The following is a 27,989-nucleotide window of genomic DNA, read 5'->3' as shown; positions in this document are numbered from 1 at the left end:
CTCTGTGGGTGGTGACTAGAGTGTTCTTCCTCAAAGGCAGAGTATTTCAAGATTTTTAAGACAGAGGTGCATAGATTCTTAATAAACAGGGGAGTGCAGTGGTAGTCGTGTTTATGATATTGAGCCTACAATCAGACGCAGATCAGTCATGAACTTGTTGATTGCAACAGGAGGCTTAAGAAGTCAAGTGCCTTATTCTTTATTCATACATTTGAATATTTAGTTGTGATCCAGATTGTATGTATCTTAAGACATTAAAATATGATTATTGAAATATGATTATTGACAAGTTTAGGAAACAAAATAACTGATCAACTTATTAGAATGTAGTTGCTATATTTTGAAAGTTTTAATCATTACACATGCCTTGAATAGTTAATTTTAGTAAATATCTTAGATTACATTTTATTAATCCTCTCCTTGCAGTATCTTCCACAAAATGGAGCGAAACAAAATTATTTAGGCACAGTCCAGCCACCCTGTCGTTTCAAACTTGCGTACAAATTGCAATGCCCTGTTGTACTTGCTCACAGTAGATCCATTTATGAGGTAAATGTTACCTGTTAACAAAACAAAATATTAAAACATGGCATACACCTCTTTGTGATTTTCCACAGCAGAACATCCTGATAAAAGACAGATGTCAGCTTTATATTAACTCTGGTTACCATCTGCCAGTTTAATAATTTGCCTGCTTGTACCAGACCAATGATTACTAGAGGGCTGAACTAGTACTGGACCATTTTGGAAGTAGCTGTAACCTTACCCAATGTGCCAGTGTAAAGTTTGAAACTGACGTGGTGAGAGGGTTGAGAACTACAGATGAAGAGAGAGGCACACATGACTAGTAATGATATTAACCTCTGTCCACCTATCTGCAAATTCAACCCCCACTCACCTGTATCCACCTATCATTTAACTGGCTTTGTCCAGTTCCCACCACACTTCCAGCTTTCTGGTTGCCTACTACTATCAGTCTGAAGAAGGGCCCAGAAGGGACAGGAGCACCATAAACTCTTTAAAATAAGGTCAAAAGCTTTTAAAATCTGAATTTGTTCCCTTCTATAATTTGGGCGAGGTAGGTAATCGATGTGGCTTTTGCTATTCCTGGAAATTCAATCACATTTTCCCCTATTGTGGCCACGTATCAAATGTCCAACCATAAGGGAAATGTGTGCTTCCTCATAGGAGTCCCATTTGCTTCAAAAGTATTTGGATGTTAAACTGGATATGTGTCAAATAGTGTTGAATTCTGGTTGCATTATTATAGAAAGGATATGTTGTTGCATATTCTGAGTTGGGTTGGAAGCAGTGCATTAGAGTGACATGTAGCCCAGAAAACACATGCACCTGGGAAATGAATGTCTATTCTATTCTGTTCAATTACTCTGTCCACTCTCAAAATAATCAAAACATTGGGAATTATTTGAATTGGAGTTTCACATTATCACATTTTGGGAACCATCCATTCCCAACCAATGGCTAAGGTTGGTGTTCAACACCTTCTGTCTCTGGTAATTTACAAGCCTGCATAAATGTACTCATGGATAAGTGCTGGATGGTCATTCAAACTCTAAAAGGAACACATTCAAGAGAATAAAAAGGAAAAAAAACATGGCTGGTTTTGTGAGGCCCCTCTTCTAGGATGGAGTCTTGATATAATACAGGCAAAAGAGTAGCAAATGCTGATTTTCCCCAGATTTAAATTGAAATTCTGGCCAGAGCGCAGCAGAACATCCTGACAAATGCTGGGAGTGGCACGGTGGCGCAGCGGTAGAGTTGCTGCCTTAGAGCACCAGAGACCCGTGTTCGATCCTGACTACGGGTGCTGTCTTTATGGAGTTTGAACATTCTCCATGTGACCTGCATAGCTTTCCTCCGGGTGCTCCGATTTCCTCCCACACTTCAAAGACGTACAGGTTTGAGGGTTAATTGGCTTTGGTTAAAAAAAATTATAAATTGTTCCTAGTGTGTGTAGAATAGTGCAAGTGTGCGGGGATGGCTGGTCAGTGAGGATTTGGCGGGCCGAGGGGCCTATTTCCGCACTGTATCTCTGAACTAAACTAAACTAAACTGATTTCTGGCTTCCCCGATTTTCCCATGAGGAACAGGTCCACATTCCCAGGCCGTGGATTTTGTGTCATATTGATTTGTAAAAATATTCTACTCCATTTATGAAACTACCAATTGGGTTTCCCTACCAAAGTACATTTACCTCTAGATTTAAAAGCAGCATCGACATGGTCATTTTCTTCAAAGGTCGTTGTGATTGGGATTGGTGATGTGTCATCCATTCCTTCCCCGATCCTGTACCTAAAGTGGATAGTTCATAAGTTCATGTCATAGGAACAGAATGAGGCCATTTGGCCCATCGAGTATACTCTGCGATTCAATCATTGTTGATCTACCTTTCCCCCTCAACCCCATTTTTCTGCCTTCCCCCGTAACCTTTGATACCCTTAGTAATCAAGAACACTTTAAAAATACCCAAATAATTGGTCTCCACAGCCATCTGTATGACTTCCTGCGATTCACCACCATCTGGCTAAAGAAATTACTTCACATCCCCTTTCTAAAGGTAAATCCTATTATTCTGAGGCAGTGCCCTCTGGTCCTAGACTCTTCCACCATTGGAAACATCCTCTCCACATCCACTCTATTATTTTTCTACTTATTCGCATATTATTTGCTGGGTTTCAAAGAGAGTTGGGTTCTTTGTACCCATCTGTAGTTCTCAACCCTCTCACCACGTAGCCCTCATCCTTCTAAACTCCAGCGAGTAAAGGCCCAGAGCTGTGAAACGCTCATCATCCATTAACCAAATCATCCCCGAGAACATTCTTGCAAGCTGCTGATTCAACCTGCAAATTAACCCATTGGGACCAGCACTCCCAAGTCCCTTTGCACCTCCGATCACAGAATCTTCTCCCCATTTAGAAAATAGTCTACACCTTTTTAACTACTACCAAAGTGCATGACTGCACATTTTTCTGTGCTGTATTCCATCTGCTACTTCTTTGCCCACTCTCCCACCCTGTCCAAGTTCTGCAGATTCTCTGCTTCCTCTACAGTACCTGCCCCTCCATCCATCTTTTTATTATCCACAAACTTGGCCACAAATTCATCTTCTCCATCATCCAAATCATTAGTATACAACGTGAAAAATAACGGACCCAAAATCGACACCAAGAGAACACCACCAGTCATCGTCAGTTAAATAGAGACAGTGGACTTAAGGAGACCTTTCTACAAACACTAGCCCTTTATTCAACTCCAAAGACTATTTTAGACGAGGAAAGGGAGTGGAAGCTCCAAATGTTGGTTCCATGGCAACAAATGACAGTGATCTCCACTGTGAGATTAATGAAATTAAGGACATACAATAAATTAAAAGAGATACACAAAATCATGAGGGGCATGGATAAGGTAGATAGTTGGAAACGTTACCATATTGTAGAAATATCTACAGGTACAATATAAGTTTAGGATGAGAGGTGCAACGTTTAGATGAGATGTGAAGAATGTTTTCATGGTGGTTGGGGTATGGAATGCACACACAGAGGAGATGATGGAGACTAAAACACTCACAGCATTTAAGTGTCCAGATGACCACTTGAACCACTTAAACATCAAATTAAATTCTGACTAATTTCTGGTAATTGGGAATAGTGAGGATGGGTACATGCTGGTTGGAATGAACAAGGTAGGCTAAAGAGCCTGTCTCTGTGCTGCATGATTCTATGGCAGCTGGAGGTGGTTACTGGCATGTGGAGGGTCAAGGTCATGAGAACATTTAAATACAAAAGTGACATTTTGGAATTGATGCTGGCCCAGCATGATGATGCTGGATGGGATTTATATAGCGCCTTTCTAATACTCAAGGCGCTTTACATCGGATTATTCATTCACTCCTCAGTCACACTCGGTGGTGGTAAGCTACTTCTGTAGCCACAGCTGCCCTGGGGCAGACTGACGGAAGCGTGGCTGCCAATCTGCGCCTACGGCCCCTCCGACCACCACCAATCACTCACACACATTCACACACATTCACACACAGGCAAAGGTGGGTGAAGTGTCTTGCCCAAGGACACAACGACAGTATGCACTCCAAGCGGGATTCGAACCGGCTACCTTCCGGTTGCCAGCCGAACACTTAGCCCATTGTGCCATCTGTCGTCCCCAAATGAAACACAATGCCTCTCAGTAAGCTCAAAGCTGGGTGGGTGATCGAAGTTATCATCATACTGATTTATATAATCACATCATTGGTCAATGCCGTGGTGAAAAGTCATGCTTAGGTGCTCAGAGATTCTGCCAATCATGCTCTGTATGCGCTAAGAATTGAGTTAAGGATTGCGGTGGACTTTTCTCTCCCCTTCATCACCGCCGGCTGCGTCCAACCTCTGTATATTGCCTGTATTGCAGTTCAAAGAAAGAAATATTGCCATGACATTCCTTCTACTCTGCCACAAGTTGTCATTGCTTCAAACAATATGTACCATTCAGTCTCACATGGTATTTAAGCCTTGTCTGTAATTTGTACATGCATCAACTGTATCATCTCATCATGCTTGGAGGTGCACGGTCAAGATTTGTTTGACCAATATATGTAGAATTGTAAACAACATCTCTATTCTAAATATTTAACATTTTAGATATGTATTGGCCTAAAGATTCTGTTGATTTGCTGTCGATGTTTTATCGCACACAGAGCAGACAAAATGGTGCCAGGCTCTAGCGAGTCAGTATTACACGAAGGGAGGACTGATGACTAAACAGAACAAGAGATTCAAAGCAGGTAAAGCTGAGGTTTCAGTGGGGAAGGGAGGCTTCCATTGATTGGAGGATTGAGTGAGGCAAGAGTTAGCTTGGCTGTTGTGTAGCTGTCAGTGATTGGGGTTGGTTTGTGTGAATTGGGGCCATTTGCTTGGACAATCAATGTTTGGAAGAGAGCTGGAAGGGGGTGTCAGAATAGGGTCATGAATTTGGGGGAGAGGGGGGGGGATATCTGTACCATGGCTGGAGGTCCTGAAGTGGACAAAGTATATTAAATGGAACATATCTTAGCTGAGTTTCTGGTGCATGGATGGGACCTGCTCGTTGAGGCCAATTTTAAGTCGTGCAAAGCAAGCAATAGAACTAAAAGCTAGACACAAGGAACTCCAGATGCTGGTTTGCAAAAAAAGACAAAAAGTGCTGTAGTCACTTAGCAGGCCAGGCAGTATCTCTGGAGAACATGGATGGGTAACATTTGGGTTCTGGGCCCTTCTTCAGACTGATAGTAGTCGGCGACCAGAAAACTGGAAGTGTGGTGGGAGCTGGACAAAGTCAGGTAATTGATTGGTGGATACAGGTGAGTGGTGGTTTTATTGGCAGACAGTTGGACACAGGTCAGAGGCGAAGAGACAAAAAAAAATGAGATAAGGAGTTAAGGATAGAAGAAGCCAGAGGAAGGAATATAGGTGGAAGGGGACTGGTTGGTGGGATCAAGGTCGGGGGGGGGGGGGGGGGGGGGGGGGTGAAGGAAAGGAAGAAAGAGATGTGCATCCAGGTGGTGCAAAGGGGAAAATGAGGGGTGACAAGAGACTGTGGTAGGGTGTTTGTAGGTTAGCATTGTAAAATTGGAGAATTCAATGTTCATACCAAGCGGAATGTGAGGATCTACACCTCTCGTTTGTTTGTGACTTCACTCCAGCAATGATGCGAAGAACAGAAAGATCAGCATGGGAATGGGTAGGGGAGTTAGAATGGTTAGCAAGTGGGAGATCTAGCAGGCCTTTGCAGACCCAGTGCAAGTATATGGCAAAATTGTTGCCAAGTTTATGCTTTGTCTCGCTGATAAACTTGGTCTCGCTCTTGGTAAACTGAACTAAAAGCTAATTGGGCAGAGACTGTCCAATAATAGACACACGTTGGAATGTTGCAAGGGCCATCATGTTACCAGCATTGTGTTCGACAAAGTAAACAGTCGATCGGCGCAGAATTTGTACAGGAAACTCCTGATCGAATTGTCAGTCAGTCAATTGTCAGTCAGTCAATTCTCTCCAGAAAACTTGAAAGTCATGGTGTGCTCCTTTTCTAAACAAAGCACTCAAATGTTGTACAGTGTGACACAATCAGAACAATTTCCAGGCCTTTCTGTTGTAAAGGTGAAGCACTTTATTTACACACTAAGTATAACCCTTCACCAATATGTAACGAAAAGTTGGGTAAAGCTAAATATAATGACTAGATTTTTGACATGAATATCCTTTAGATGAATACTACAACCAAAATTTGGCAATTGAAATTACTGTACTGCAAAGGCAACGATAAAATGATTGTATCATTTCGATAAATGTTCTTTGAACTTAAAGAAGATAATTAGTGTCATGCACATATGAAAATGTGAAGCCAAACCATCCTCAAAACTATCCATTTATAGCTGTAACAGTGGGATAGAAGAGGGCAACCAATATGATCTCAGGCACAACTCACTTATATCTCTGCTTATATCTCTACTTTATGATTAACCTAGCCTGGCCCAGAAGAAATTGAGCAGCTAAAGAGAAATTTTCCTCTTTGCTGAAAATTCTCCCAGGAATTTGAAGACACCAGAGATTGCTGATGCTAGAATCTTGAACAAACAACAAAATGCTGTAGGAATTCTACAGGTCAAGCAACATTTGTGGCGGGAAGAGGGCTGATTTAATTTCAATTTGAAAGATCTGAACCCGAAACGTTGTCCGTCTAGTTCCCTCCATATGAAGCCTGACTCGCAGAGTCCCTCCAGCATTTGCTCTTTCTCCTCTCCTAACAAAGCTTATTGATCAGTTGATAGACTTTATCTTTAAGTTTAGCTCTGCCCCTCCTGTCCAGCTATTTCCTTTATCTCCCACAATTTATCAGAATGATGAATCGCAGGGGACACACTGGCCACACTTCAGTTTGTAAGTATTTGGTACACAACAGAAACATTTTAGGTTTTCCTTTGATTTTAAAGTTTTAGAATATGTTGTCAGGGAAATACATAAGAACAACAGCAGTAGTAATAAAGGGTTAAATACAACACAAACCTCCAGAGATGATCGCCCACAAAGAACATTATTATTCTTCTGTTTATACGCACTGCTGCATCAATTCTGTTAACACTGCTTGGAAAACCAAAGTCATTGATGGGATGTGGGCTCCCTGAATCTAAGACATTCCTCTTGAAGCGCCAGTATTGCGAATCTGCAAAGAAAGGACTTTGTTTAAAAATATATATATAATTTTGAAATAGTTGTCTCAGCCTTTCAATCAGTGTCATGTTGCAACAGTCATCATGACATAGCGAGTGACTGTGATAACCACACACTTGGATTGATCATCTTGTCGTGATTGTCCTGCAAATATTTGCAAGAATAAACTTTGAGGAGATGTGTGCAGAAATCATATGAAAACATTTTCGACTACATTTATAAAAAACTAGTTTTGGACTAATAAAATGTTGCAAACACTAAGACTATTTGAAGTAATGTGCATAACATAAAATGTAATGATGCCTATGCTAAATCCAGCTGGTTTTATATTTTCTTCAATGGTAAATAAGAGATTTCTGTATAAAAATCCAATACATTGACGATAATAGATTGCAGATAATCAATTATTAGAAATAAAACAATAGGTGCAGTACAAAAAGGAAACATGAACTATGTAACCTTGAAAAAGAAAGATTTCCCTAGCTCTTCCTCTGGTTGCAAAAGCAGCATCAACATTTGATGGGGCGCCTGGCAAAGAGTCTTCAACTCGGTTTATGACTGAGGATCTTGACAAACGAAAGAACCTATACAGCAATAAACAAAGTTGCATTAGTAGATATCTGAATACACATTGATGAGATGACGTTTTCATGGAAACCTCATGAGATATCGGTGTATACACTGAAATGTAACCAATACACTTTATTTACCTACCTTTAAAGGCAAAAATTCTTGTCGCTTTGATATAATGGAAAGGAGTGTTAGTGTTTGTCTGACAATGTGGGAGTGGTTTAAACTGATCAGAGTTCAGGACCAGCATGTTCCAGTAAAGAGGATAGATAAGAATAACAAGATAAGGGAACCTTGGATGACCAAAGAGGTTGTAAATCTGGTGAAATTAAAAAAAAATGTATGTAATGTTCAGAAAGACGAAATCAAATAGGGCCTTGAGGAATATAAAGCAAAGAAGAAAGAACTCAAGCAGGCATTAGTAGGGCCCATAGCATCCAGAAAATGGCATTGGTGAGTTGGACTAAAGAAAATCCCAAGGCTTTAGGTTAATACAAGGGAACAAGGGAGAAGGCTAAGGGAGGGAATTTATGTTTGGAATGAGAGGATGTGGGTGAGGTACAAAGCAAATTATTTGCATTTGTATTTACAAAGGAGAAGGACATGGAGGACAGTGAGATTAATGTGCAGATTACTAACATATAAGGACAGTTTGAGATGAAGAAGGAGGTGATGTTTGTGTTTCTTGAAGAGCATTAAGGTGGGTAAATCCCCACAGCCTGATGGAATCTATCTCAGGTTAATGAGAGTGGTAAGAGAGGAGATTGTGGGGGCGAGGTCCCAGAGGACTATAGAGCAGCAAATGTTGTTTCTTTGTTTAAACAGAGAGGTGGAGATAAATCAGGAAATTATAGGCTGATAAAAGGGCCTGTCCCACTTAGGAGATCTAAACAGCAACCTCTGGTGACCTTGCCCACCACCCAAAAAATAATCAAGGTCGAGGTGACCTGCAACCTCCTACCACCTCCCACGCATATGTTGAAAACCTTCCTCGACTATGAAGAAAACCGGCTTCGACTAGACCTGCGACTAAAAAATACTACTTTCGACCATTAGGGAGAGTGACCAAAACCTCCGGTGAACTCATGGACACCTCGGGTGGCGGGCAAGGTCACCAGAGGTTGCTGTTTAGGTCTCCTAAGTGGGACAGGCCCTTAATAAAGTCTCATGTTAGGTAGGGAAGCTCATAGAGAAGAGGATTATTTGAGATAGGGTTAACTCACATTAGGAAAACTACAGGCTAATTAGGGACAGTCAGCATGCTTTGGCCGTGAGAGGCACTGTTTTATGAATTGATTGTGTTTTTTTGAGGAGGTGAGGGTTGTGAATGCAGGGTGTTATTCTGGCTGGAGGTCTGTGACCAATGGAGTTCAGTAGGGAACTGAACTGTGATATATATATCACAGCGAAGGTTCCTTCGTTCCATAGATGCTGCCTCACCCGCTGAGTTTCTCCAGCATTTTTGTCTACCTTCGATTTTCCAGTATCTGCATTTCCTTCTTAAACATGGACGTAAATATAGATGGATTGGTTATTAAGTTTTAAGATGTTACTAAAATTGCAGGAGATGCAGACAGTGAGAAGGCTGGTGAAGTATCCAGCAGGATATAGATCAACTACACAAATGGGTGGAGGAATGGCAGATGGAGTTTAATCAGAGCAAGTCAAGGTGTTGCACTTTGGGAAGATATTTGGTATGCTTGCCTTCGTTGGTCGGGGCTTTGAGTACAAGAATCAGTTATGTTGCAACTTTATAGGACTTTGTCGCGGCTGCAATGGAATATTGTAGGCAGTTCTGGTGGTCCCATTACAGGATGGATGTGAATGCTTTGGAGAGGTGCAGAAGAGGTCTAGAATGCTGCCTGGATTAGAAGGTATTAGCTATAAGAAGAGTTGGCCAAACTTGGATTGTTTTCCCTAGAACATTGTAGGTTGCAGGGGAACCTGAGAGAAGTATATAATATTATGATAGGCATAGATAGGGTAGACAGTCATAACCTTTTTCCAAGGTTGAAATGTCAAAGACCAGAGGGTATATCTCTCACCAGAAGGGTCAGAAGGTATAGACCAGAAGGTGACAAATTTTAAAGGCGATGTGCGGGTAAGTTCTTTTTTACATAGAGTGGTGGGTGCCTGGAATGCGTTGCCAGGGATGGAGGTGGAGGCATATATGAGGAATTGCAAGGCCACATTAAACCCGAGCCATTAATCAGTTTGTCAGGAAACTAATACAAGTTTTAAAAACCTTTTTTTCTTTCTGGTAATGATTCTCATACGTTCTGGAACATGAGAAAATTGGGCATCTGTGATGTGGTTAATCCAAGAGCCTTACATATTGGAGAAGCATGATGGGAAATGAGGCCAACCTACACAAGCTAATTAAAGAGAATAGCTTTCTAAACGCAGGAAGGAAAAGAGATTCTAGCTGTCAGTCAGGATATCGCGTGTGTGTGTGTGTGAATCTTAACTGTAAATTCCTGTGGTTGTTTTAAAGACACGGATATGTGGTCATCAATGAGGCTTTTAAAAGCAAATCAAGTTACTTCTCTCCAAATAGTGATAGAAATGCTTTTGCAAATTTTAATTACTCTCAGTAATTTAAAATAAAGTTACTCATAAACGATATCTAAAGTAGCATTAATAAACCCATGCCATCACTTTCTTGTAAATGTATCAATTAATATATTTTTATTACAAAAAACAAGAATGAGCTATATGCTAACATGCTGCCTGGTTGTATTGAATATGACCCTGTGCCTTCTGTAACATATAAATGAGTTAAAACCTGTATAAAAATAATTTAGAAAATATGGTCAATATTAAATGTGGAAAATCAATTCGGCCCAAAGCCAAAACGCATTCCTTTTTACATGCACAATTGATTTTATTATCTATACAGTAGGTGCCCTTTCGCCAAATGCAGACATACATACTGATTAAATTATCAATAACCTCATTTAAAAGCGGAAGAATCATGGAACAGATAAATAGAAGGAAAAATACATTTCTGAATTTCTACATCACTTTCAATCCCATCATTCAAGCCAGGAACAGACAATACAATTATTGTGACCTGTATCTTATTGTGTATCTTATTGATATCTTATTGATCCCTGATTTAAACATAAGTATACAAATGTCTGAAGCCTCAGCAGTGGAGGAGCTCTCCATTTTCCAGCAAATTTTCTAATTGGTTGAACTGGGAAATATCTCACTTTTGTGCAGGGACCCGGACAGTAGCACTCCTCTCTTGGCAGCATTGATGTCTGTTTATTGTCGGGGGGGGGAGGGAAGTGGCTCAGTGTCCCATGCTGCGAGGAACATCCGCATCTGCAACCTACTGGGGAAATTATACATGGCCGGAAATCCCGTGGGGGGGGGGGGACGGGACGGAGTGGGCACATCCCTCCCATGTTTTGAGAGGTGGGGGACAATCCCACCCATGTTTTGTAATCCAGATTTTGAAATTCGGTGAAAAAAAATCTATTAAAATCTCCGCTTTACACGAGACAGTGGGGGTGTCACTGTTAAGCGCTTGTTACATGTCTCTATTAACATCGTATTAATGTGATGTGTTACCAATTGTGTTTTGACCTTCAAGTATTACTGAAGGTATTCACGGAGAATTTCTTAAAAATGTCTGATGCGGGTACAATTACCATTTGAACTAATTGGATGTATTGGTGGATGGGAAAGATTTAAACGGGTATTGGATTTAAACGGGTCAGGTCATTAAGGGCTCCAGTCGAACGGGTTTCCTGACTGGCTTGCAGTTAAGTCCCTCATTCGCGGTCACTCACGTAATTTAGTATGTTTTTCCCATCTCTCTCTCTCTCTCTCCCCCCCCACAAGGTTTGTACTTCTGTTTGCCTTTATTTGCTTCAGTTCTATTTGTTTGTGTTATTTAACACATAGCAGCTTTTGAAAGATTCAAGCGGGTATCAGACGTTTTCTAAGGGCTGAATCGGCCCGTTCACGGGGCCTTTCATCGCCCGGCGCAGCTTAAATCTGCCGCAAGATCTTCCATTGCCCCGCGGTCAGGCAGTCAAACTGTTGCATCAAGGCGATCGAGGCTCCCAATGTTGAAGCCCCCGCCAGGCGATGGAAGATCCTGCGGCTGATTTAAGCCACGCAGGGCGATGAAAGGCCCCGCGAGCGGGCCAACTCAAGCCCCACAATTCGGGGCTGCTGTTGCTGGAGTTCGGCTTCAACCGGCTGAAGCCTCCAAAGGTGTGTGTGTGTGTCTGTGTCTGTGTCTGTGTCTGTGTCTGTGTGTACGTGCACCAAGCAGCTGCGGCCCCCAAATTGTGTCCCCCCCCAGGTTTTGATAGCGATTTCCGCTAATTGCTTCTAATTATTAGAGCCCTGTGCTTGGATAGCATGGGCCTTCTGCTTATGCTTTAAATAGCTCACCTGTATTATTAAAATTTACAGTGCATAATGTAAATCGGAATAGTTTTACGAGGTAAATATTTACCCATCTTTGAAGAAAACGATTCTTCGATTGATTTTCAAAGCAGCATCTGCAAACAGGTTTGGGTCACAGGTTGGTGGATTCTCTGTTGGTGGCTCGATGGGCATGTTTGTTGTGAAATTTGGAGCGGTACCAGTGGTTGGTGTAACCATGAGTGGAGGACCTTGATTGAAAGATATGGTTCCAAACAATATGAAAAAAGGAAAGGATGAGCGTTACCATTTTTTGACAGTTCAATGTATTCCTTTTCAACATATATTGTAAAGCGGGTTATTTAAAAATTCATGAATGTGAGATAACTTTGCACTCTTGATATCAAATTAGTTCTGTACACAGCACAATCACTTGTTCTCACACATCTTTAGTACTAGTGACCTGGATCAAATATTCTAGTGTGCTAAATATACACACTTTATATTATGTTTAAGAAGGAACTGCAGATGCTGGAAAATCAAAGGTAGACAAAAATGCTGGATGAACTCAGCGGGTGAGGCAGCATCTATGGACCGAATGAAATAGGAAACATTTCAGGCCGAAACCCTTATAACCATATAATATAACCATATAACAATTACAGCACGGAAACAGGCCACCTCGACCCTTCTAGTCCATGCCGAACACGTATTCTCCCCTAGTCCCATATACCTGCGCTCAGACCATAACCCTCCATTCCTTTCCCGTCCATATAACTATCCAATTTATTTTTAAATGATAAAAACGAACCTGCCTCCACCACCTTCACTGGAAGCTCATTCCACACAGCGACCACTCTCTGAGTAAAGAAGTTCCCCCTCATGTTACCCCTAAACTTCTGTCCCTTAATTCTCAAGTCATGTCCCCTTGTTTGAATCTTCCCTATTCTCAGTGGGAAAAGCTTACCCACGTCAACTCTGCCTATCCCTCTCATCATTTTAAAGACCTCTATCAAGTCCCCCTTAACCTTCTGCACTCCAAAGAATAAAGCCCCGACTTGTTCAACCTTTCTCTGTAACTTAGTTGCTGAAACCCAGGCAACATTCCAGTAAATCTCCTCTGTACTCTCTCTATTTTGTTGACATCCTTCCTATAATTAGGCGACCAAAATTGTACACCATACTCCAGAATTGGCCTCACCAATGCCTTGTACAATTTTAGCATTACATCCCAACTTCTATACTCAATGCTCTGATTTATAAAGGCCAGCACACCAAAAGCTTTCTTTACCACCCTATCTACACGAGATTCCACTTTCAGGGAACTGTGCACAGTTATTCCAAGATCCCTCTGTTCACCTGTATTCTTCAATTCCCTACCATTTACCATGTACGTCCTATTTTGATTTGTCCTGCCAAGATGTAGCACCTCACACTTATCAGCATTAAACTCCATCTGCCATCTTTCAGCCCACTCTTCCAACTGGCATAAATCTCTCTGTAGACTTTGAAAATCTACTTCATTATCCACAACCCCACCTATCTTAGTATCATCTGCATACTTACTAATCCAATTTACCACACCATCATCCAGATCATTGGTGTACATGACAAACAACAGTGGACCCAACACAGATCCCTGTGGCACCACACTAGTCACTGGCCTCCAACCTGACAAACAACCATCCACCATTACTCTCAGGCATCTCCCATTCAGCCACTGTTACATAGAAACATAGAAAATAGGTGCAGGAGTAGGCCATTCGGCCCTTCGTGCCTGCACCGCCATTCAATATGATCATGGCTGATCATCCAACTCAGTATCCTGTACCTGCCTTCTCTCCATACCCCCTGATCCCTTTAGCCACAAGGGCCACATCTAACTCCCTCTTAAATATAGCCAATGAACTGGCCTCAACTACCTTCTGCGCGAGAGAATTCCAGAGATTCACCACTCTCTGTGTGAAAAAAGTTTTCCTCATCTCGGTCCTAAAAGATTTCCCCCTTATCCTTAAACTGTGACCCCTTGTTCTGGACTTCCCCAACATCGGGAATAATCTTCCTGCATCTAGCCTGTCCAACCCCTTAAGAATTTTGTAAGTTTCTATAAGATCCCTCCTCAATCCTCTAAATTCTAGCGAGTACAAACCGAGTCTATCCAGTCTTTCTTCATATGAAAGTCCTGACATCCCAGGAATCAGTCTGGTGAACCTTCTCTGTTACTCCCTCTATGGCAAGAATGTCTTTCCTCAGATTAGGAGACCAAAATACGCAATACTCCAGGTGTGGTCTCACCAAGACCCTGTACAACTGCAGTAGAATGTTGAATCCATCTTGCTACTCCACCATTAATACCCAACTATTGAACCTTCTTAACCAACCTTCCGTGAGGAACCTTGTCAAAGGCCTTACTGAAGTCCATATATACAACATCCACTGCTTTACCCTCATCAATTTCCTGAGTAACCTCTTCAAGAAGATTAGTCAAACATGACCTTCCAGGCACAAATCCATGTTGACTGTTCCTAATCAGACCCTGTTTATCCAGATGCTTATATATATTATCTCTAAGTATCCTTTCCATTAATTTGCCCACTACTGACGTCAAACTAACAGGTCTATAATTGCTAGGTTTACTCTTAGACCTCTTTTTAAACAATGGAACAACATGCGCAGTACGCCAATCCTCCGGTACTATTCCCGTTTCTAATGACATTTGAAATATTTCTGTCATAGCCCCTGCTATTTCTACACTAACTTCCCTCAATGTCCTAGGGAATATCCTGTCCGGACCTGGAGACTTGTCCACTTTTATATTTCTCTAAAGTGTCAATACTTCCTCTTCTTTGAATCTCATAATTTCCATAGCTACTCTACTTGTTTCCCTTACCTCACATAATTCAATATCCTTCTCCTTGGTGAATACTGAAGAAAAGAAATTGTTCAATATCTCCCCCATCTCTTTTGGCTCTGCAGATAGCTGTCCACTCTGATTCTCTAATGGACCAATTTTATCCCTTGTTATCCTTTTGCTATTAATATAGCTGTAGAAACCCTTTGGATTTACTTTCACCTTACTTGCCAAAGCAACCTCATATCTTCTTTTAGCTTTTCTAATTTCTTTCTTAAGATTCTTTTTACATTCTTTATACTCCTCAAGCACCTCATTTACTCCATGCTGCCTATAATTATTGTAGATCTCTCTCTTTTTCCGAACCGTGTCCAATTTCCCTTGAAAACCATGGCACTTTCCAATTTTTACTATTTCCTTTCAACCGAACAGGGACATAAAGATTCTGTACTCTTAAAATGTCATCTTTAAATGTCCTCCATTTCTCTTCCACATCTTTCCCATAAAACAAACTGTCCCAATTTACTTCTTCACACTTTATATTATATCCAGTTAACCTTTGGTAAAATTCACTAATATTCACAAAAAGTAAAACAATTCCTTAACTGGTAGATTTTTAAATGAACTATGAATTCACAGATGAATCCCTGATCATTTGACATTTAACATGCAATGCACTCATTTTGTTTGCTGCCTACATATGAGAATGACGCATTTATTTCGTAACTCAGACACAGAAGAAATTTCAAGGAACTTTTAAGAGAAGGTATGCAATGAAATCACTGACATTTTTGTGGCATTACTCCTGAAATCCTGTGTAATTTAGTTAGGATACAGGTTGAAAGAATGAAAAGTGACATACAGCTGTTTAGTGTTTAGTCAAAAATTTCCACTGAATTACCGACTGCAGTTTAGGGAGGGGATCACTAGAACCTTGGTAGTAAACAACAAGAGTGTAGGAAACTAACTCCGAGGGCCTGTTTCCATGTGTATCTCTCCAATGCTTCATCACCAGTTAGATTGATAACAGTTTAAGGTACTTTTAAAATACACTCGGTGTTGGAAAGAGGAAATTATTGAGGAAGAATTTTGAGAGGTTGAAGCAAGACTCTGATTCCAATGGTGGTTGTCCTACAGTTGGCGTCAGAATGATTACAGCTCTGCATTCAACACAATCGTACCCAGTAGACTGATCTCCAAGCTGTCCGTCCTAGGCTTCGAACACAACATCTGCTATGGATTAAGGACTTCCTAACGGACCGGACGCAGTCAGTCAGGATGGGATCCCACCACTCCCCCACTCTGACACGCATCACAGGAGCTACACAATGCTGTTTGCCGAGCCCCCTCCTCTACTCTCTCTATACCTACGACTGCATACTGACCCATAGCATGAACACCATCATTAAATTTGCTGACGACACGACAGTGGCGGGGCTGATCACTGAGGGCGATGAGTCAGTTTACAGGGAGGAGGTTAATAGGCAGGTGCTCAGAAAACAACTTAGCACTCAATACCGAGAAAACAAAAGAGCTCGTCATCGACTTCAGGAAGAAGCAGGGTGACCATCCCCCACTGCACATAAACGGAGAAAGAGTGGACAGAGTCTCCAGTTTCAGGCACCCACATCTCAGCAGATGTCAGGTGGTCAACTAACACGCACTCCCTGGTAAAGAAGGCACAACAACGGCTTTACTTCCTAAGATCACTCAAGAAAGTCAACTTGCCACAACAACTGCTAGTGTCATTCTACCGTTACTCCATGGAGAGTGTCCTGACACATGGCATCCTGGTGTGGTGCGGCAACAGTTCTGCGGCTAACAAGAAGGCTCTGCAGACAGTCATCAACACAGCCCAGAAGATCATCAACACACACCTGCCTGCCCTGGAATAGATCTATAGCTCTTGTTGCCTGAGAGGCATCACGCGTCCTAAAGGACTCATCTGATCCCGCACATCACTTGTTTGCCCTTCTGCCCTCAGGAAAGCATTACAGGTCCATCAAATCACACACCACAAGATTAACAAACAGTTTCTACCCCAAGGCCATCACCACTCTGAACTCTGCACTGAACACCCCCCCACCCCCCCCCCCCCCAATAACCAATATTTTGTACTGCTACATCAATATACTGTGAAGTATTGTGCATCTGAATTGACGACATTTTTCTTGCCGTGTTTGCTGTTATCATTGTCGTAATTATTTATCTGATATATTGGAGCTCTGCTCGGCCAGTGCGTCTGAAATTTCATTGTATGTATTTACAATGACAATAAAGTGTATTATTATTATTATTATTATTATTATTATGTAGTGCTTGTAAAAATTTAGGATTTACCGTATAAACTCTGGATTCCTTTCCTGTCATCTTCTGGCAGAAGAAACCCAATAGTTTCCCTAAATTTATAGAAGGGAGCCATGATAGAATTTGGATCGTTAGAGTGATCGAGTCCCAGAGCATGACCAGCTTCATGTACCGCAACGAGGAACAAGTTGATTCCTAGAGATATAAAACAATCGCATTGTACTTTAATCTGTATGTGAAATTTCATTTAGCAACATTTTCATTGTGAAATACATGACATTTCTACTGATAAGAAATGTATTAACATTTTTTTGAAAAATTGCAGAGCAACAACACTCTGCTTGCCCAGATGGATGCAGGTTTAACCCACCATTGAGAACAATGGAGATGCAAGAGACTACAGAAACCTGATTTTGGAGCAACAAATAATTCTGCTGGAAGAGTTCTGTGAATCCAGCAGCATCTGCAGGGGAAAAGGAATTATCGATATTGTGGTTTGAAATCAGGAGCTTCTCCAGTAAATTGTTTGTTGCTCCATCTCAAAAGCAGCACACCTATAATAAACACCCTGTCATCAAACATTCCCTCACTACATTGTTGTGTAACATTTCTGAAGTGGATGTGCCACATATAAAATGCACTGCAATCGCTCTCATCAGCTACTTCATGAGCATCTGTGAAAGTATTACAAAATGCATATCATATTCTTATTAAAAGTCTGATCTTGTTAGTGTGTGTATGTGGTTGTCTTTACATCTTCGCAAAAACACTACGCGGTAACTATCACATTTTTACATATTCCGATTGACGTTTTTCCCGTCGATGCCGGGATCACCTTATCTGAACATTTCATGCTATATTTCTCGACTTATTCACAACTCATTACTGATTAAAACAAAAGACTTTGAAATTAAAACCACCAGCTTCAAACGATGACGTCACAATGGCTCAGTTGGCAGTGCTGAGCCTCAGTGAGGATTTCATCCAATATTTGACACGCTATTCGCGATTAATGCTTTAAAAATGCCAATTTTCACAAGATTCTTACATATTATGATTCCCATTTTTTCCCTCTAGGCAGAGATCACTTTCACTGACCATTTTATGCTTTATTTCTCGACATCACTGATTAAAGTTAAAATAAATCAAAATACCTTCAATTTCTAACCGACCAGCTTCAACTGATGACATCACAACGGATAGACTAGCAGGGGGAGTGCAATTGGATTTTTTTTTTAAGATCACTGCTGAGGGAGGCAAGAGGAGTGCTGGAATCTTACATTCGGGATTGGCTTGAGTTGGCCTCCCATGGGGGCTGCGGGTAAGGAACAGGTTTGTTGGGGGAGCAGACCGAATGGGTCTGCACTTGGTCTAGTATTTTATTAAATATCATAAATGTAACTATATTGATATCGTCCATTATCTGTGAGTCTTGGTGGCCAGATGAGAAAATTGGTTAACTCCAAGAAATTTCCTCTAGCCCCTGACCATGGGAAAAAAAACTACCAAAAACCATAAAGGTTGATTTTGTACATTGTATAATTCATTGCAGCACAATTTTCTGGGACTTCAATCTTGATAAACCATCTTGTCATTAAAGGTATTCTGAGCTTGATTGTTTCAACCTCCAGGAAATTCTAAATCAGTTCAGTATTGGACAGATGAATCAAAAAATGTTTGTTTGTTGCCATTTCAAGCCTAGTTAGGTCAAGCTAAGTTCTCCACACTGATCAGGAATTTAGAAGTCGTGTGAACTAAACATGGTGAGCTCTATGCTTCAATAAGTGGGTGGCTGGTAGAGCTGCTGGCTAGCAGTGCCAGAGAACTGGTTCAATCCTGACCTTGGGAGCTGGTTGTGTGGAATTTGCATGTTCTCCCTGTGACTGCAGCAGTTCCTCTGAGTGCTTCGGTTTCTACCCACGTGTCAAAGACATGCGGGTTTGTAGACTAATTGGAATCAGTAAATTGCCCCAGTGTGCAGTGAGTAGATGAGAAAGTGGGATAAAGTAAAACTATTGTGAATGGGTAATTGGGCCGCAGGGTCTGTTTCCATGCCAGTAGTTGCTTTATGTCGTTCTCCTGCCAAGTTCGGTTCTCTATCATAACTTTGTGAATGATGTTGCTAAAGAATAGTTTCAAGGTAAACAGCATTACTTTACCTTTCAATATATTTATACATTCACCATGACTTTCCAACCCAGTCTGGGATAAGCCACATGCTAGAGGGCTTTCCAGGGTAGAGCTGTAGATGGTCCATCAGAAAGGATGAAAGCGATATAGCTTATTACAACTAACGGTAGCAAGAAATTACCTTCTGATCCTGTTGTCCACATTTCAGCCTCATCAAAGTGAATATCACCTCCTAAACCTGTTCCAGGGCCAAAAGCGTGGGCCAGAACACCATTACGTCCATCAAATGAGGAACCATCTCCATGTGCTAGCAGGAGGCATTGAACAAAGACGTCAGTCAAGAATAATTTTCCTCCAAGGATGAAAACAACATTATGATCTGACTGTTTGAAATTAAATAAAATTGTGCTGGAAATACAAAGTTTACCAAGAAATACAAGGTTGGCCAATCAACTGATGTAAAAAGATTATGTTACAGATGTGTATCTTTCATCAGACTGAATGTTTCATTTCTTAATCATCAGTCAGTTGGCAACTGTGCACATAGGTCTCAGACTCTCTCCCTTTTCCACTTATAGGTGCTAAAAGGTTTACCAATGATATTTAAGAAATATTATTTCAGATTTTTTTGCAATTTACTCTTTTAATGCCATTGTTTAAACGTACCTCCAGCAACAAAAGTAATTTCAATGTCTGATATAGACGTTGTTTGTGTAAATGTCAAAGGGGTAACACTAGCCCAGGCGTTCAATGCTGCTGCTATAATCTTGTTCACATCGTTCTCTTGTAAGTCAGGTGTGTATCTTTGTATTCTGTATAGAAACAAATTTAATTGCAATTTTACTCTAATAACTTAATTGATAATTATAACAATTGCATACATCTGGATGTCAGATCAATATCTGCCCTTCTTCTTGTCAGTGGCAATGATTAACATCTATCCAAGTGTTCAGATGGTGACTGGATATGCGCAAGGTGAGAAGTGTAAGCAATGTCACAGGCACTCTTAACACTTGAAAATATATAGAGATTTGTGTAAAATTCACTACCTTGTGCTTTCTAAAACACACTCACAAAATGAAGTAAACATTTTCGTACTTATGAGGAAACAAACTGACATGTTCATATGACATAACAGCAGAAGTGGGCCCTTCGGCCCACTGAGTGTACTCCGCCATTCAATCATGGCCGATCTATCTTTCCCTCTCAACCCCATTCTCCTGCCTTCCCACCATAGCCCTTGACACCATTACTAATCAGTATCTGTCAATCTGCACCTTAAAAAATACCCAATGACGGCCTCCACAGCCGTCTGTGGCAATTAATTCCACAGATTCATTACGCTCTGACTAAATAAATTCTTCCTCAGCTCCTTTCCAAAGGTATGCCCTTTCATTCTGAGGCTATGCGCTCTGATTCTAAACTCCTCCACTAGTGGAAACATCCTCTTCACAACTACTCTATCCATGCCTTTCAATATTTAGTAAGTTTCAATGAGATCCTCTCTCAACTTTCTAATCTCCAGCGAGTACAGGCCCAGTGCCGTCAAACACTCATCATATGTTAAGTCAGTGATCCCTGGGATCATTCTCGTAATCCTCCTGTGGACCCTCTCCAACGCCAGCACATCCTTCCTCGGATATGGTGGCTGCCATGTACATTTCAGTCACTTCCTGTAGAAACAAAGAAGTGTTGATGCTAGATAATTATTATTATTATTTTAAAGTAAAAAATGTACAATTATCCTGGCTGAATCCCAACGTGGTTGGCAGGGAAGAAAATATATTTGATCCTGTTCTTAATTCGTATTAGTGTTGGTCTTTAGTCATTGCACACATTTCACTAATTCTTGGACTATACCCTGGTCAGTGGATATTCTAAGAACAAGATAAACTAATACTCACCATGATTGGTTAAGAAGGAACTGCAGATGCTGGAAAATCAAAAGTAGATGAAAGTGATGGAGAAACTCAGAGGGTGAGGCAGCATCTATGGAGCAAAGTAAATAGGCAACGTTTCGGGTTGAGACCCTTCTTCAGACTGATGTGAGGGTGGGTGTCACGGGAAGAAGAAAGGAAGATGCGGAGACAGTGGGCTGAGGGAGAGCTGAGAAGAGGAGGAGAAAGCAGGGACTACCTAAATTAGAGAAGTCAATGTTCATACCACTGGGATGTAAACTGCCAAGCAGAATATGGGATGCTGCTCCTCCAATTTACAGTGGGCATCACTCTGGCCATGGAGGAGGCCCAGGACAGAAAGGTTAGATTTGGAATGGGAGGGGGTGTTGAAGTGCTGAGCCACGGGGAGATCAGGTAGGTTAATGCGAACCGAGCGGAGGTGTTGGGTAAAGCGATCACCAAGCCTACGCTTGGACTTACCGATGTAGAGCAGCTGACACCTAGAGCAGCGGATGCAATATATGAGGTTGGACGAGGTGCAGGTGAACCTCTGCCGCACCTGGAAAGACTGCCTGGGTCCTTGAATGGAGTCAAGTGGGGAGGTAAAGCAACAAGTGTAGCATCTCCTGCAGTTGCAAGGGAAGGTGCCCGGGGAGGCAGTGGTTCGGGTGGGAAGGGACGAATTGACCAGGGAGTTATGGAGGGAGCGGTCTCTGCAGAAAGCAGATAGTGGAGGAGATGGGAAGATGTGGCCAGTGGTGGGATCCCGTTGGAGGTGGCGAAAATGTCGGATTATTTGTTGTATGTGAAGGCTGGTAGGGTGGAAGGTGAGGACAATGGGGACTCTGCCCTTGTTACGAGTGGGGTTTCAAGTGTAGCATGTCCTGCGGTTGCAAGGGAAAGTGCCAGGAGAGGGGTAACGAGATTCAGGTAAAGAGATTCAGCCAGTTACAGTGTCTCTTTGGAGTTTACAGTCCAATGAGAGAACAGCCTATAATAGTGGCACAGTGGCACAGCGGTAGTGTTGCTGCCTTACATCCTGGACATCCATAGATTTAATCCAGTGCCAAACTGGTGGGCAAGCTGCGGTATTTGGCACTGAGAATTATCCTTGAAAAATCAACCATTGTTACTTCATGGATGGGAGATTTCAAGTAACCGAGAATTATACCTGTAGGTGAGATCAGTTCTTTGAAATGGTTGAACACTTGGAAGTTTTTGGAAGTCATTGAGGTTTGTTACACCGCAGCGAGGACGTCGATCGTAATCCTCTGTTTTATTCACCAGGTTTGCAGCAACTTTCAAAGAAGATGCCTCTTGTATTCTCTAGAAATAAGGGAAAGGTTCATTTACATGCGATAGTATTTCATTTTCTATCTTGGTGACTGCGATACTTCTCTCATGCCAACAAATAAAACCTAAAAGACATGTTACAAAAGCACAACTGTAAAACAAGACTTTGCACGCTGCTGTTTGGTAATGATTATTATTAACTAGAAACAAATATTCTCCTGATTTACGTTGAAGAGAAGCTTCTCAAACTCTTAGTTCTCCAAATAGACACTTCACTGATTTTAAAGAGGAAAAGTAAAACATTTTAGAGTAAGTTTAGCAACAGTATAGCTGTGATGTTGGCAGGCAGTAGACATGGCAGTAAAACTGACGAGCATGAGACATGCTTGTATGACCATCTCCGCTGTATGGAACAAGTGAATATATTCCTGAGGGTGAACGATATCCTTAAGTGAAGTTGTTGTGATGAGAAGGTAAGACGATGAGGTGAGTTATGTAACCTTGAGCCCAGCGCTCAAACCAAATGACAATGAATTGAACTCAAATATGTAATAAAGCAAAACATTGCTCTCGTTATGAATGAAAAAAGTCAAAATGCATAAAGGAAACTAGGCACGTGTGTGATATTTTAAGCACATGGCAGGATTTGTGCAATATTTCTGTTGAGCTCGTGTTTGCATCATCTTCACGTTACACCTCATTCTGCCGCCCACAGAGAAAGACGATCCAGGCATTGTTGAAGTAGCCAAGAAAGAATCGTGAAATCTAAGCAGATAAAGTGACCATCAAAAATGGATCCAAGTTCACAGTATTAATGCCAAAGGAAGACTCAGAGCACTGCATTCTTCAAATATAACATCTACTGTCATTTAATCTGAAGGAGAATGCTCAAGATCACAAAGGAACCCTTGACTTGACGTAAAGGTAAACACCACATTTGCTAAATGATGTTCATCATGTGAGCTAAACCCTTCCTTAGATAACACATGGGAAGGTGGGTCTTGAAAGTAAATGAGTCCCTGCCCTTCAACAAGCAACTCACCGTCTAACTCCCCAAAATCTTACCATCACCATCAAGGAAAAAGTCAGGAGCAGGAAAGAATATTGCCCATTTTATGCAGTTCCTCTTGCTGAATATGCAGCTCATTATGCTGAATTTGAAACACCGTGCTAAGAAAAACAATCAATATGTCCTAACACCATTAAGTGTAAATTTCCACAGAAGTAATTCGGCAGGTCTGACAGATTCACTAGAGAACATGGATAGGTGACGTTTTGGGTCAAGACCCTCCTTCAACATAGAAACATAGAAACTAGGTGCAGGAGTAGGCCATTCGGCCCTTCAAGCCTGCACCGCCATTCAATATGATCATGGCTGATCATCCAACTCAGTATCATGTACCTGCCTCTCTCCATACCCCCTGATCCCTTTAGCCACAAGGGCCACATCTAACTCCCTCTTAAATATAGCCAATGAACTGGCCTCAACTACCTTCTGTGGCAGAGAATTCCAGAGATTCACCACTCTCTGTGTGAAAAATGTTTTTCTCATCTCGGTCCTAAAAGATTTCCCCCTTATCCTTAAGCTGTGACCCCTTGTCCTGGACTTCCCCAACATCGGGAACAATCTTCCTGCATCAAGCCTGTCCAACCCCTTAAGAATTTTGTAAGTTTCTATAAGATCCCCCCTCAATCTTCTAAATTCTAGCGAGTACAAGCCGAGTCTATCCAATCTTTCTTCATATGAAAGTCCTGACATCCCAGGAATCAGTCTGGTGAACCTTCTCTGTACTACCTCTACGGCAAGAATGGATTATTTTTCCAGAAGGGTTTCCGGGATAAGATTTGGGGAATCCATGGTGAGTTGCTTACTGAGGGGCAAGGATTAACTTACTTTCAAGACCCACCTTCCTGTGTGTTGTCTGAGGGAGAGTGCGAAGAAGGGTCTTGACCCAAAACATCACCTATCCATGGTCTCCAGAAATGTTATAAGACAGCTGAGTTACTCCAGCACTCTGTGCCTTTTGTGTATTAACCAGCATCTGCAGTTCCTTGTTTCTAGATTAAGTGCCAAGGTGTTTGAAAGTGAAGAATGTGCAGCAGTGGGAGTCAAGGCTTAGAGACAAAGCAGTGATGCTGACCTTTCAGAGGAGATACAGGATGCTTGGTCAAATTTTGTGCAAATATCCCAAGGTGGCAAAGCAAGAGCTTGTTTTGGTGGTTGATCACTCTTGCCTCATCAAACCCAGTGCTTCAAAAATGTTCATACAATTACAATTGCTTTTTAATCAAAAACAAAGTAACGTCACAGAAATAGGGCACAGACATAGAACGGTACAGAACAGGAACAGGCTGTTCGGCCTATCATGGCTGTACCAACCATGATTCCAATACAACTAATCCCATCTGCCTTCCCATAATCTATATCCCTCTATACACTGTCTGCTCATGTGCCTGACTAAACGCCTCTCAGCACAACTATTATATCTGCTTCCATCACCTCGCACGACAGCATGTTCCAGGTAGTTAGCACTTGGTGTGAAAGTATTGGGTAGTTTATAATATGAACAATGAATTCTCCCAGACACCCTGCTCTTTTTCCCTCCTCTATCCACTCATCTCCCAGACCCATCCCATATTTCCCTTTTTGTTGTCCATCGTTCTTCTCCCCTCCTATCCAGTTGCACACTTTTCTATCCCTACCTCTGACTTTACATTTCACTCCACCTCCTCTCTCCTAATCCAACACACTTTTTTCTCCTTTTTAACTGTAGCCTTTGTCACAAACCACCCATCAGACAATCACCCAACCTCATCTACAGTATATCCACCTATCACTTTCCAAGCTTTGCCCCACCCCTGCTTCTCCTCTCCAGTTTTCCTCCCCCAACCCCATCAGCCAGAAGAGGGATCCCAACCTGAAATGTCATCTGTCCCTTCCCTTCACAGATGTTGCCTAACGAATTGAGTTCCTTTTACCTTTTGTATTTTATTCCTCAGTGGTCTTGTTCAATTAAACATAAAACAATTGGTCAGGTTCCTAAACATTATAAATGTGTCCTTTTTCTTTTTGACCAAACGTACAATATCTCTTGCCATTGAGCCCCCAAATCTTGTCATCCTTATCTTTCAGATTGATAGGAACATGCTGGCCCTGAACTTGAATCAGCAATCCTTTAAAAGACTTCTACATGTCAGGTGTGGATTTACCCTCAAACAGCCACTCACAATCTACCCCAGTTCCTGCCTAATATCATTGTAATTAGCCTTCCCCAATTTAGCATTTTCACCCAAGAACCAGCCATAGATAGACACAAAATGCTGGAGTAACTCAGGCAGCATCTCTGGAGAGAAGGAATGGGTGATGCTTTGGGTCAAGACCCTTCTTACCCATAGTTATCGTAAATCCAAAGAAATTATGATCACTGTCCCCAAACTATTTCACTGAAACTTCTTTCATCTAAGCCAGGATCTTTCAACAGTACACAATCTATACATATTAGTTGAACTATCTACTTATTTCAAGAAACCCTCCTGGATGTACTTGACAAATTCTGTCCCATTCAGGGAGTCCCAGTCAATATCAGGGAAGTTAAAAATCGCCCACTACTACAACTGCTGTTTCACATATTTCATTGATCTGCCTACAAATTCCTGGACTATTGGGAGGTCTTAGACTAATCCTGTCATGATGACTGCACCTTTTTAATTCCTGAATTGTAACCATGATGTGCCCTCCTTGTGCAGCTGTCAAATTCTTCTTTCTTATGCAACTTCTCCATCACTTTAACATCCCTTGATTATCCTTGATAACCTATGAATAACATGCTGACCTACTACGACCTACTCTCGAACATGAAGAAGAGTTACAAAGACCTCCTAGGACCTTGTGTCGACCATGCTGCGAGTATGAGTTGAGGGCAAACTCACCAGAACTCGCGGATTAGGTCGCCCAAGTGGAACAGCCCGTTTACCCTGGAACCCTGTTCTTCTCTCAGCCGAGTTGCTCTAATGGCGGCAGCAGCAAAGGGAGTTTCTCATAACGCTCAAAGCTCAGACTCTCAAATACTATTGGGAATAGAACATAGACTTTGTTCATTAATGATAAGCTACATCACCTGAATGCTCTACTTACCTTGACCAATGATGGTAATATCTTCACTTCAAGTAATGGTGAACTGGAAGAAAAGAAAAGTAGACCCAATCCGACTGAAATGGCAAGATTAAAGTAGGCTGCCTTCATTTTGATTGTTTGCTGTGTGGCAAGGAGTTCTAAAATGCCCAACTGTATCCAATGCAGATCTTTATAGATAACTCAAGCATCAATCAGCCCAATGACGCTGACAAGTAATTGAATAATTACTACTGAGGCATTAAAAAAATATTTGCTTAAACACTTCCTGCATAGTGGCTGAACATATTTTATGGAAATACCTTTATGATTAATAAAGGTGTTGCAAGTGCAAGAATGTAAAGAAAGGTATTATTTTATATTGCAAAATAATTTAAATTAAAACAATGGCTAATTCAGGTGTAGTTGCCTCAGGTCAGCTGATCAGCTGCTCCTTGAGGTACCAAGGTCTAAGCGGAAGCTCAGAGGGGATAGAGCCTTTTCTGTTGCTGCTCCGGCACTCTGGAACACCTTGCCGCTGCACATCAGACAGGCCCCCTCACTGTCCATCTTCAAATCCTCCCTAAAAACACATTTTTATTCTTTGGCTTTCGACACTGGCTGAGGCATTGCTCCTGTTCTTAGTGCTTTTAATGTCTTTTAATTTTTAGTGTGTTTTTTATAGTCCTTCGTTTTACGGTTTTTAATGGTTTGTAATAGCTTTTTGTCCATGGGTTCTCATGTACAGCACTTTGTGGCAACTGTAGTTGTTTAAAGTGCTTTATAAATAAAGTTATTATTATTATTATTATTATTATTATAGTTGGAAGTGGATGGATATTTTATATATAACATTATATAATCAATTGTTTGTATTGAATCAATATCAAGGGGTGGCAAATCTTAGAAAGGCAAATTGGGAGATTTACGCAACTGAAATGGATGCCGCATCATTGACCCTCGTCACCCACTCTTCCAACACGTCCAGGCTCCAAAGAGGTCAAAATCCAGAAACAGCTTCCTACATGCAGTTCAACCCCTGCATGATAAGCCCCACACCTGTGGGATAGATGCTTGGGTGACACACCTACAATCAAAACCCCACACACTGACACCAAACCCTGAGGAGTCCCTTCCATTGGGAGTGAAAGAGACATAGCCAGTCTGGCTCTGCCTCAATCGCCTCAGAACACGGGTCGGACGGTGCAAAACCCTCATGCAGA

At 41.6% G+C, this 27,989-nt stretch overlaps 1 protein-coding gene across 1 annotated transcript; it reads right to left on the bottom strand.

Moving 5' to 3' along the window:
* Window positions 1-145: 145 nt before the first annotated feature.
* LOC116974162 (macrophage metalloelastase-like) lies at window positions 146-26,937 on the bottom strand. The gene is made up of 10 exons (XM_033022347.1): window positions 26,791-26,937; window positions 22,534-22,688; window positions 20,131-20,276; window positions 19,646-19,771; window positions 17,368-17,529; window positions 12,268-12,427; window positions 7,680-7,804; window positions 7,056-7,212; window positions 2,216-2,313; window positions 146-560 (listed from the first exon to the last, which is right to left on the bottom strand). Exons 1-10 carry the CDS (start codon window positions 26,896-26,898, stop codon window positions 460-462), a joined length of 1,338 nt encoding a protein of 445 aa, XP_032878238.1. The 5' UTR covers window positions 26,899-26,937; the 3' UTR covers window positions 146-459.
* Window positions 26,938-27,989: the final 1,052 nt, after the last annotated feature.

The sequence above is a fragment of the Amblyraja radiata genome, chromosome 6, assembly GCF_010909765.2.
Source record: "Amblyraja radiata isolate CabotCenter1 chromosome 6, sAmbRad1.1.pri, whole genome shotgun sequence".
NCBI classification, from domain to species: Eukaryota; Metazoa; Chordata; class Chondrichthyes; order Rajiformes; family Rajidae; genus Amblyraja; species Amblyraja radiata.
The sequence above is the reverse complement of the archived record's forward strand: the minus strand, read 5'-3'. Positions and strand labels throughout refer to the sequence as shown.

Excerpts from the sequence above, each read along its gene's own strand:
- LOC116974162 (XM_033022347.1), bottom strand. The coding sequence starts at position 26,898 with ATGAAGGCAGCCTACTTTAATCTTGCCATTTCAGTCGGATTGGGTCTA. Across the intron at positions 7,213-7,679 it reads GGAAATCTTTCTTTTTCAAG|ATTCGCAATACTGGCGCTTC; the intron begins GTTACATAGTTC and ends CTTTCTTTGCAG. Across the intron at positions 2,314-7,055 it reads GTGGGCGATCATCTCTGGAG|GTACAGGATCGGGGAAGGAA; the intron begins GTTTGTGTTGTA and ends TATCCACTTTAG.